A 12,061-nucleotide genomic window follows, 5' to 3' on the forward strand; every position below is an offset into this window, starting at 1 on the left:
TCGTGCATCTCTCCATGCCGTTCTCTTCTCCTCCTCCATTGCAACAGATACACAGGTCCCGTTTTATGCTACCTTCACGGGCCTCCAGAAAATTAGAACTCTGAAAAATATTTTAACTCCCTTCAGAGTTACATACCATAAAATAATACTTTTATGATTAACATAACAGTTTGATTGCTCTAATTACCTGTATTTACCTTGTGACATATTACAGGGCAAATTACATTTAGGGTAGAGTTACATCACATAACATCAACTGTGAACACCTTATGTTACCGTGGCGTTTAAGTCCATGGGAATTATGAGTATTCCCATCCGGGCTACATTAGTATCGGTTCATGGTATCGGTTAACTTTTACGAGTACGAGTACGCACACATTTTACAGAATCGGCCCCGATACCCGATACCAGTATCGGTATCGGTGCATCCCTAATGCATATTTTTGTTAAACCTTTTGAATTTAAACTGAAAATCTGCATTTCAATCAAAATCCACTATAGTGGAGGCAAAACTACAAAAACATATCATTATCAAAAATTTTCAGCATGTCCGATCAAGAAAGTGAAATGTTCTACTTGATGACTGCCATGGTCCATTGGTTTTGTGTTTTTTGGTCTTTCAGTAAGTATTCTCAGTTGTGGTTATTATGGGTGAGTTTTGATGTTTGGAGTTTAGAACTTTTAGTTTCTTTTCTTCATTTTTGTAATCATAGTAATGAGTCTGTTCCCGGTTTGCATTGGTCAGTATCTAACAATAGTGGTCCAAGGAAGGAACAGTGTTGAGCCAGCGATGGGGTCATGGGTGCCTAGGTTCACTGAGAAATGTGGGGAACAAAGACTGGCATGTGTGGTTCGGTTTAACAGATGAGCTACTGTGGCTCAAAGTTCATGCTAGTTCTGATAGTAAGATATCACAATACTCAGTGCATGGCAGTTTGATGCGCATTGGGCTTTCTCCTTAACATGACAATGACATTAGTCTGGGCTAAAAGTAGAGATTATGAAGCATTTCATTAATTTCAGTCTTTTTGTGTTTGTGATACTCACCAATTGGACTGCCACTCAGGTGGATACTGGGAGCCAAATATTGTCTTGAAAATGACTGATCTACAGGGGGCTGCCATCTCTGTGGTGTTTTACCTTCCTTTGGTTTATGAAGCACATCTGTGTTCTCTCCTGGAGGCTTTGTGACCACCATAGATGTGAGAGGGGTCACAAAACTGTACTTCAGTGACAGCTCCAAAGCCTCCTTCTTTACTTTCTCTTTCTCAGGTCCAGATAACTGAAGTCTGTGTCACAATATATTAAATAAATATGAATGTTAAAAAAGAATTAAATGTGCACTTTATTGTTCAGTGTTTCATAACTTGTGCATGTCCCTGGCCCATCTCGAGTGTTTTTAAAATAGTGCTGTATAGCTGGAATTTTTAGAAATCTGAAAGATTATTCTAATCATAAACATGGATAAAGCAATATGTTATCAAGACAAACTAGAGAGTTTGTAATATTATAACACAAATGGTGACAACAATGAGTTCATGGGCCACACTTCTTTTTAAAGCTGGTGCTTGTTTCAAGGTCAACCAAAAAATTTACTACTACAACCAATAAAATGTAAAATAGGGGTTTTTAGGTCATCAGCTCCCTGTGTGTTATGAAACAAATTTTCAAGACAGGTTAGCCTCAAGCACAGCTTTATAATTTAAAGTGTGTTTTGTTTGTGTAATGAATCATTTCAATCATGACTTGTATACTGAACTGTATTTATGGTAGTTATCATGATAGATTTTTAATTTGTTTATAAAGTTGTGACTCAGTTATTCATGGTGGCAGGTGCTATCAGTGTTATGAAATAGAAACACAACATGAGAAGCTGGTTAGGAATCTTTTACCATTAGCTACTTTCAGCCACTCCCTTTTTCACATGTTGATCCACATGTTATGATTGGGCAGCTTTTTATGCCAAATGCCCTTCCTGCCACAACCCCAAGGGATTTGTGACTCCTCTCAGAATCAAACTGAGAGGAGTCAGTTGATTCTGACTTTTGGTCGTTAGAAAAATTTATAAAGCTCGTCAAAACAAGCAAATTACTGTAGATATGTTACGTCAGGGAAAACCCCAACTTTATTGTGCATTTGACCATTAAATAGTTTAAGGGAAACTGTTTTGTTTTTCTTTTTGCTACCCTTTAGAAAGTAGTTGCTTAGGAAGAGTCAAATGAGAAAAGATGACATATATCATACTCACTCTTTGTCCAGAAGCTGTTTAACTGTGAGGTATGCCCAAACCCTCTGGATACGGTCATCAGACACTGTTCCAGTGGATTCCACAGTTTCATTTGGATTAGAGAATATTATTCTTCTATTACTCTGTAACAATTCAAATTCAATGTAATGTCAATATACATACAGGGAAAACAGTTTAAGAAAATGACAACTGATGAGTACTGTGAGTCCATCCTTACTGAAATGCCCACAACTTGAGGGGTGAAGGTTTCAATGTTATTATCTGTGATCTCACCGGCCACCACAATCTCAGAACCATTATAATACTGACTGAAGTTAGTCTGGGTTAGATTGGTCCCACCCACATAGATCATTGTCACATCTGTTAATAGAGGTGTGGCCACCTCTTCATAGAAACCCTGTTGACATACAATTTGGACATTATACAAACTATTCTTGGTTTTTCTTTCAATTTTCTGGGATTGTTAAATCACATCACAAGAGTATTTACTGTATAAGGAAAATTACCTTCAGCTGTAAATCAGCATCAGAGTCTTCATAAATCCGGCGTGCCACACCGTTATTTTGCAGTGACATTTTCTCAAGGAAATTAAAATTAACATCAAAACCAAAACCAAGACAGTACAGTGGGAATTTGCCTGCAATAGCCTGTCTTACATTTGACTGGATATTCTCCAGATTTGTCACCCCTGAAAAGACACAAGATATACCCAGATATAACAGTCTCAATAATGCTAAAAACCACTTGATAAAAAAGCTTAAAACATATAACTAAATTAGATACAGTATATAATCACAAATATCTTATGTCTTGAAGTACTCTTGTACATTTATGCAAAGGTGTGCTTTATTATAACCTGAGGTTGGGTCTCCATCTGTGAGAAGTATAAGGATAGATGCTGAACCTTCTCTTCTATGATCATTCAGCATGCGTGCTCCTTGCAACAGTGCTTGATTTATATCTGTGGCTGAAATTCAACAACAACAAAACAAAGTTTCAGTCCTAACAGTTTCCTGTCAAGTGTTCATATTCCAAAATATATATATTTACTGCAACTTCTCACATCCTCTAGCTTGAATATTGCTTGCAAAGTTTTTGGCGCTTTCCAGGTTTTTGCTGTTGGCCTGAACAAGTTCTCGCTTCCAGTGAAAAATGTTGCCATCAAAAGTGATCAGACCAAAGTAGTCATCTTCTGCCAGATCATTCAAAATGTGGAATAATGCAGTCCTAGTCTGGGCAAAAAAATATTACATATTTAAAGTGTATTAAACCTAGTACATGTTTTATAATTATAAACTGAAGAATGGTCCACAGCAATGTTAAAGACTCTTTGCCAGTTATCTCTAAGACTTGATCGTACTTCTTGCTGCCGAAGCTGGCAAAGCCAATTATTAGTTTTAGAGTGCAATTATTTTTTTCACATAGAGCCGGTGTGCTGTGTGCAGCAGGCAGGATTGGAGGACCCAAAATGCAGACTCGACAGACAAAACTAAACTCAAACTCAAAGATTTCCAGGATAACAAAACAAACTGGAAAACACATGAACTAAGCAGGCAGGCCAAACACAGGGCCGGAAATGAGGGAGAACGCGACGCTGAACAGACGGAAACGCAGACACTAAATACAAGAGAGAAACAGGGCAAAGAGGAAACACCAGAGAAACATGGTTGGCAACTAATCGAGCAGAGATGACGGGAGAGAAGCAGAACAGAACATGACACCAACTGACAGGAGAGTATGAAAGTAAAACAGGAAGTACAGGGAAGACACAACCACACACACATCCAAAACTAGAAATACAAAATGAATTCAGGAGCATAAGCATACTAAACTAGGAAATAAACATTTCAGAGAAGATTAAAAAAACCTCAAAACACAGTAAAAAAAAAACACTGGGTCAACGATCCAGGTACCCTAACAGGCGGTAGGTTCGGAAAATGTTTTTCCCATCATCATCATTTAAAAACAGTATTTTGTATTTACTTGGGTTATCATTATCTAATATTAAAATCACATAAATCTAAAGCATGTTGGTGTGATAAAGGTTCAAAAATCAGGGATGTGGGCAAATACAGACCCTTCAAATAATTTACCTGGAGTATTTTTCTGCCACGCATTGAGCCACTCTGATCAATAACAAAGACGACATTTTTTGGCACTCGAGGAAGATCAGATGGAGCAAAGTGATGAACAAAGTACCCGTCAGATTTCTAAGGAGCAGTGAGAAGAAGGTTCTTTGGTCAAAAGATAATTTAAGGAGCAGAAAGATATAATATTAATTCAACAGACTTTTTTTTTCTCTTTGTGTGTACATTGATAATTGACCAGGTTTTACCTTGATGTGTCCGAGTCCATTGTCCCTGTTGACATCATAAACAATAACTAGATCTCCATTCATACCCTGATCACTACAGCTGTCACACATCTTCTGTTGGTTAACTGTTGGATAGAAATACACCCACGCCTGGAAACAGAATGATTTAATTCTTTACACTCATGATAGAAAGAGAGGTCAGTGATTTTAATTTTTGTTTACTTGATCAAAAAATTGTGTCTTTTGCTTCTAAACCTTTGATTGCATTAATCTGAAAGGCGAGAATATACAAGCTGAATTTTAAAATATTCTGCACCATGTGTAAGATCGTAATATAAACAAAACTTGCAAACAACTTAAAGCAGCAGCTTAAAATTCAGTTTTTGTTTCTTTATTATCTTAAACATGTCAGGGACACCAAGAGTGCTGAAATCAAGTGCTTAAAATAGCTCAGTCAAGACTAATTATACTACAAATTATTCGCAATAGGTGAGTGACATGACTGGGCATAAAAAGAGAAGCTGAGAATTTCAGCTTCGGTCTCACCACTTTCTCAAAGACTGTCTAGGAAACAAGACAGTTATAATATGATAGATTAAATGATTCAGAATATAGAGAGATATGTTTTCACTCAAGGACCAAATGTTAGAATTAATATTTTATCATTGTCCATTCAGTTAGCACCACATCTAAAATAGACGCAACTTTGTAGTAGCAATCACTGCATGAGCTCAGGAACACTTGAGAAAACCATTGTCAACTAATATGGTTTGTTGCTGAATCCACAAATGAAAAGAAAAAAAGAAAAATCAACAGGATTGTGAAACACTTATTCCTTTGGGCCTAAGCTTATTGAATGTGTATGGGCTCAAATTGTAGTCATAAATATTTTGTACTTGTAAATCTGGATTTGTATGTGTAAAAGAGAATTTGTGTGTGTGTAAAAAAGATTTGTGTGTGGACGTGTGAAACTCTGCACTCAAGTTTCAAGTTACAAGTACGAATTTTGACCCAATTTTTCTCCTTTCAGCTGATTGGTCAATGTCATGTCAATCACAAATTCACTCTTCACTAGTCGGGACAGTTACAAAGCTTTCCTCGTTATGAATGAGCGATACGTTTTTATTAAACATTTGAACATAATACAACACAAACTCTCGTAGAGGAGATAAAGTCAGAGAGATACATGTTTTGAAACGACAAGGATCAGGTGCATCTAGTACACCTAGAGCGGCCGCTAAAAAACGATATACAAGCAGAGCTCAGCAGCCAGCGCAACAAATTCTAGATCCTTCGCTCTTAGTTAGCAGTAAGCACAGAGCATGCCGCGTTCGATGTGAAACGGCCTTTATGCTGCATAGTGTGACTCATAGCAGTGGTCCCGGGTCAACCCTGATTTTGTGTAAGTAATACTAAAGTAATAATGGTATTTCTGACCACTGGTATATCACAACTGTATCCTTTCAACAGCTACCAAAAGTTAAAGGACCTAGCTTGTATGAGCCTTATGGGGTATTTATATAAAGATGCTCCAGCTTCAAACTGTATTACCCTTCAAGGACCTGCAGTTCAAAAAAGCGCCCCTCCGACAGAACAAACCCATATGTTCTCTGATTGGATAGTTAAATTTGTGATTGACATGACATTGACCAATCAGCTGAAAGGAAGAAAAATGGGGTCAAAATTCGTACTTGTAACTTGAAACTTGAGTGCAGAGTTTCACACGTATTTTTTGGCTATGTCCACACACAAATCTTTTTTGTGCACACACAAATTCTTTTTACACATACAAATCTTTTTTTACACACACACAAATTCTTTTTACGCATACAAATCCTGATTTACAAGTACAAAATGCGCCCATACATGTTGATTGAGTTTATAAGAAATGCAACTTCCATGTACACATGGCATGGATAACTTGTGTATTTGTATATTTCTGTGTAGCTTCCACCATTTAATCCTTGCCTCTGCCATCACTCGCTTCCTCTTCCTGATTTTCAAAGGCATCCCACAACCAACCATCCTATGCTGATAATATCTGTTTTATTGTCTTTTGTGCCAAGACTCAGTTTCACTTAATGTTTTACAAAACTGACATTTCCAATATACTGTACCTCTTTATCTATGTGTGTTTTAGTGATGGCATTAGCGAGGGCTTTGGTGCTCAGGTCTCCTTTCACATTGATGAAACTGATGCCGGCTTCCTCGTGAATGTGCACATCCACCTGGTATTAAGTACAGTAAATATAAGATCTAGTCATGGCTTACCTCAGCATTGTTCTCCTAAACAATCACTGACCAGATAGCAATAAGACAATCACCTTGAAGTCACTGACGGGCTGCATGGGTCGAGCATGAATTTGCAGCTCGTACTTGCCATGTGTGCGTTTCATCAATTCCTCATATGTGAGTTCAAAAGTGACCTTTTTGTGAGCAGCCACAGTTACAGAGGTCTTAAATTCCTCCAGAGTCCTTCCTACAGAACTATAGCAGAAACAATAATCATGTCTTGAAATAGAATTTCACAGCAGGTTATTGCTAAATTGAGAACATTTAAAAACAGAACAAAAACCACCCCAAACCTTCTGGGGGTAGTCCTCTACCTCCCAGTCTTACCTCTCCCAGCCCTCCCTGTTCCCCAGTGTGTCATACAACACGTCACTCACATACATCGGGTCTTGGGGGGAGGGGTGGGGTCTGTGTGTGTGTGTGTGTGGGGGGGGGGGGGGGGGGGGGGTTGTCATGGATAACATAGGTTACAGTGAGTGAGGTCATTCATGTGCCTTGGCTGGCTGTTCTGCGCAATAATTCCTCTGGTCATGTCTGTAATAAAGAGCTTTTTTGTGACTGAGAATTGTTTTTATGTCAAGCTATAAATGATTGAACTCAAATACCTGACAAGCCCAGCACTTTCACCACGGGACACAGCTTCAGTGTACTGCTGCTGAGCTTGCTCCTTAGCTTTCACAACACCATCATAAACTTGGCCATCAATAAACCTGAAGAGGACCAAGAAAAGCCCTTATGTAAATACACACTACTGAGTATCCTGTCATTTGTTCTTCAGTGTAAAATTCTTTATTTGCAAATGTGTCTGGATGGTTACAGATCATTTTAACTTCACACACATTCGAAATTTACTGATAAAGGCATTCTTGGGAATCCGAACATGGAATTCAATTTCTTTTGATTCGTTCATACGATTGGCCACACGGCTTGTGATGACAGTGGTGGCATAACGACTGGTCACTGTGGAGTTGATGTGAAAGCTGTAGATGTCCCAGTCATCCTGAGTAAACACAGGAGGCACATTTTTTTAAAAAATGGCTCGGCTGATCTTATTGGTTGACCAAAGGTCAGATGTAGTTGAAAAACAATGTGTTGGTGGATGACATCAGTGAAATCTAACTGGTTTAACTGCAGCAACACCCCATTCTTTTTCTTTTTAATCGAGTTTTAACAAAACACAAACACACACAAAGAGTGTGGCACACTATTACATTCTTTCCCTAAAGAGTTGATTTCCCAGACCGACTGGGAAACAGAAGTTTCCAAAGTCAAAATAATATTACAATATTAAAGGTTAAAAAAAAACAAGAAACAAGAAAAATTTACTTAATGGGACTTGGCATTTTTAACCTTAACTTAGAACTTACCAATACCATTATCAAATACCAAGTTTTAACTATTAAAATTTGCTCACATTTCTTTGTGACTTTGACCCAGATTAAGAATAAAGTAAATATCCAAACAGACATTGATCAGAATTCCTTCAATTCACGAGACATTATGCGATCTTACTGTATATTTGCTAGCTTAGGACTTTTAACCTTTCATTTTTGCCTCCTTAACATCCGTAATGCAAACAGACACGCACACAAGTTTTTAGATTTTGGATCCTTGAAGTGGTTCTGTGGTCCTTTTTAAGTATTATGATCTTACCTTGTTTGGCAGTGTGGAGGCCAAAGCCAGCAGCAGTCCAAAGAGAGTGATATGCACCACACTTCTCTCCATTATGCCTCCTACCAGAGTGCAACCAAGGCAGCTGAAACTGCCTTTTGAACTCAAACAAGGACAGCATTGCTGTGTAAATATTTTTAATATTTAAAGAGCAAACTCTACTTTCTGTCCTCTTTTGCCAGCGATAACAAACACCCCCCCACACAAAACACTCCTCCAACACAGTAGTTTTCCTGCAGTTTTGTGAGCTTTAATGTTGACATTGAGGGTCAAACCCGTGCACTTTTCCAGGACTTTGTTACCAGAGCAATATTTTCATTTGTGATAAGCCACAGTGTTCTGATAAAGATAAATGGAGACAATTTGACTTTGTAATTATTGGTGAAACTAAAAGAATGCATGAAATTACATTTTCCATCATAAAAATCAAAGTTGTGCAACGTAAAAATTGGTAAGTGGTTTCTGCAGGGCAGATTCAGCAGACATAAGCCAGCAGGTCATTGTGGGAGGAGAGACAAGGGTATAGTCAACAGTGCTGTCACTGCAAAAGAGACACCAAAAAAGATAACAGATCTTTGCGCTTAGGAGTAATCATAGAAATCTTCAACAATTTTTCTTTTTAAATGTTGAAAGAGAAGACATAAATATGAAATATTTACCTTGTAACATCTATCTCCTGGTTTTTAATTGTTAGCTTTGTGACAGGAACTTGATGTACCTCCTCATAAACTATTGGCTCTAGAGCTGGAAAAAGATAGAGAAAGATCAAAACATGAACTGACCAGTAAGGAGGTACTTCTAAAGAAAAATATGGGTGTAAACTTTGATTACATCGTTAACCTGATATAAGCTAATGCAGCATGTATTTCCCAAGTAATGCATACAGCATTGAGGTAAAAAAAATATCAGCGTTTTCACTCACCTAAAAGTCCTTGCGTGTTGTTGGCCGAGGGATGCTGTCTTAAAACTGGCCAAAGGAATTGTTGACCATTTTTCTCATGAACTAAGATGACCAGGCGCATATCTCCAGCTCCAATGTCTATTTCTTTGTTGCCCATAATCACTGTCACACTAGGGGAAAAAATTGACTCAATAGCCACTTTTTAAAGATAGAACCAGACCATCAGATTACAACTCTATGAAACAAATATAGAATTTTTTCCATCCTGGAAGATGCAACAAATCTAAGGAGAACGTGAGAAAGATGTGTCTATCACTGAAAATATTTCAGTCCACCTTTGTGAATGTAAAATGGATGTTTGGTGTCTTTTGTGCTTAGGAGTAATCTTTTGTGTCAAAAAAGCAGTTCACAGATTTATAGCACCATGTTGGGGGGGGATTTTACATGTAAAACATAGGGGGGCCTAGCAAAAAAAAGCTTGGGAACCACTGTGTTAGATTACTAATTACTGAAAAAAGTAACGGCTTTCCCATCACTGGATATGGGGTTGTGATGTTCGATGAGCCCCTGCCATTTACATTCCTAAATAAATAGATTATTTTAAGTCCTTACAAATAATCAAAGTGCACCTCATCTGAACCTTTTCCTAGGGTTCATACCTAGTTGAGAATTGATACTTAGTAACATCTCATTTACATTAAAGTGTAAAGATAAAACCCCAGATAAAGTAGATCAAATTAGTGCTCTGCGGATGGATATTCCAGAATAATTTTTGGTCTAGTTTCTGACATGTCAGCTAAGTTGGACAGGTGCTGACAGTAGACTATTGATCTTGGCATGCAACTCTTGGTGACAGAACTTTATAAGGTCACACATCTGTACTTAATGCTAAGAGCATGAGTCTTGGCCATTATATTGCAAAATTACCTTCCTGCTGTGGTAATTAGTGATGGTAAATTCGATTCTTTTTACTGAATCGAGTTTGAATGAGTCACTCACCAAAATGAATCGGGTTTTTTGAGTCATTTGAGTCACTGAGTAGGTTGCCCACAGAGTTCAAAAAATGTACATTTTCACTCAAACTTAATTTGTTTCTCTTTTCATGTAAATCCTACTGCTAAGATGAGTAATTGAAAAAGAAAAACAACTATTTTTATAGAGCAAAAAAGAGCAAAAAAAATTAAGATTTCTAAAGGAAACATTTATTTTATTTTTATTTTATTTTATTTTATTAGTATTTTCCTCAAATGTGTCAAATATATATTTTCTCATGTAAATGTCCACTGAGCTGTGAGTCAGTGGGCAGTAATGCGCCTTAACATTGGTTGCCAACAAGAAGAAGAACAAGCTGTGAGCCAGGAGGGAGGGGGTGAGTGAGTGAGTGATTCGTTTATGCTACGATTCAGCACAGGCAGGGAGGGGGTGAGTGAGTGACTGAGTGATTCGTTCATGCTACGATTCAGCACAGGGAGGGAGGGGGTGAGTGAGTGACTGAGTGATTCGTTCATGCCCTGATTCAGCACAGGAAGGGAGGGGGTGAGTAACTCAAATGTGCTGTTAGCATGTTAGCAGAGCAATGCTACTGTGAACTGAGGAGCTATTGTCTTGATGTGAGCTTTCTCCTCAGGGTTTTTTCTTCCAGTTCAGAGCAGAAATGTTTCTGTTAAGAAACTGGCTGTTGTTTCCCCCCCCCCACAATTTTAATTATAAGCTAGATATATTTCTACTAATGAAATTAGTTTGCTAACATCAACAGGGATGAGTCAGTGAATGAGTCACTTGGGCTTGTGAATCATGATTCACGGGTCAGTAAAGTGATTCTCGAGTACTGAACGATTCGTTCATGATTAGCACATCACTAGTGGTAATGTCCTGCCCAGTGTGATGTGTCACTGTCTGTCCATCTCATACAGTGACCCCCTTGGTGTCAATCTGGTGCCGGATCGTCTGCCAGCCTTTAAAACTATTTCCCTTGGAATAAATAAAGTATTATCAATCAATCAAACTAAACATGCTGGTCAGTTTTAAAGTGCATTACAATTCTGTTGAAGCCTCTGTTTGTAACTTAATCAAGCTCACCATTCACGAAAAGCTCTGGAACAAAAGAGAAATCAAACTAAAAATCACACAACAAACTGAGGGATTAATATAACCATAGCCACGAGAAAATACAATAGTATTTTATTTCATGTGAAAGTCAAAAAGGGGTCACTAAATAAAAGCTAACAATACAGACCTTCACTGGGATGATGAAGAAGTTTAAGGAGGACAGCTCCACTCACATCAAAGCACACTGGAATAGTTTGTTTCTCAGCTTTCAGCAAAAACCTGTGGAGAAGAGGAGCTAGAAACACACAGAGTTAGTATATGAAAAAAAGGGTTTTACATATATTATCAACTTCAGTCATATATATGCAATACACCAGTTGTTTCCATAGGCTCAGATTCTGTAGGTAGGAAGAATTCATAATCTGAATAATCTGTAAATACATCTACATAATGCTAGTTACAACACACTCATATTGCAAAAGATTTAAATGATATTGTAGGACTTTGGAAGATATTGATGTTCTGATACTAAATCTAGGCTTTAAAATGAAACACTAAATAAATATCTTATTTCAATCCTCACCAC

General features: G+C 37.7%; 1 protein-coding gene and 1 long non-coding RNA gene across 3 annotated transcripts in view; both read right to left on the reverse strand.

Moving 5' to 3' along the window:
* The window catches only part of LOC100704191 (inter-alpha-trypsin inhibitor heavy chain H3), a 34,013-nt gene extending 25,349 nt beyond the window's left edge, over positions 1 to 8,664 (reverse strand). The window contains exons 1-13 of one of the 2 annotated variants that reach the window (XM_019358827.2): positions 8,508 to 8,664; positions 7,694 to 7,854; positions 7,460 to 7,564; positions 6,887 to 7,049; positions 6,680 to 6,790; positions 4,584 to 4,712; positions 4,342 to 4,458; positions 3,312 to 3,480; positions 3,105 to 3,215; positions 2,755 to 2,936; positions 2,466 to 2,645; positions 2,249 to 2,370; positions 1,048 to 1,289 (exon numbers count right to left, since the gene is read on the reverse strand). In XM_019358827.2, coding sequence (XP_019214372.1) covers positions 1,048 to 1,289; positions 2,249 to 2,370; positions 2,466 to 2,645; positions 2,755 to 2,936; positions 3,105 to 3,215; positions 3,312 to 3,480; positions 4,342 to 4,458; positions 4,584 to 4,712; positions 6,680 to 6,790; positions 6,887 to 7,049; positions 7,460 to 7,564; positions 7,694 to 7,854; positions 8,508 to 8,579 — 1,864 coding nt within the window. In that variant the 5' untranslated portion in view covers positions 8,580 to 8,664. The remainder of the gene's footprint in view (positions 1 to 1,047; positions 1,290 to 2,248; positions 2,371 to 2,465; positions 2,646 to 2,754; positions 2,937 to 3,104; positions 3,216 to 3,311; positions 3,481 to 4,341; positions 4,459 to 4,583; positions 4,713 to 6,679; positions 6,791 to 6,886; positions 7,050 to 7,459; positions 7,565 to 7,693; positions 7,855 to 8,507) is intronic. The other variant, XM_025907272.1, reaches the window with a different exon arrangement.
* A 2,821-nt stretch (positions 8,665 to 11,485) lies between these two features.
* On the reverse strand, positions 11,486 to 11,845 carry LOC112846919 (uncharacterized). Its single transcript, XR_003220136.1, has 2 exons — positions 11,663 to 11,845; positions 11,486 to 11,520 (listed from the first exon to the last, which is right to left on the reverse strand). It is a non-coding gene; the product is annotated as an uncharacterized LOC112846919 (long non-coding RNA).
* Between the last annotated feature and the right edge of the window lie 216 nt (positions 11,846 to 12,061).

Source organism: Oreochromis niloticus, linkage group LG5, assembly GCF_001858045.2.
Source record: "Oreochromis niloticus isolate F11D_XX linkage group LG5, O_niloticus_UMD_NMBU, whole genome shotgun sequence".
Classification (NCBI taxonomy): domain Eukaryota; kingdom Metazoa; phylum Chordata; class Actinopteri; order Cichliformes; family Cichlidae; genus Oreochromis; species Oreochromis niloticus.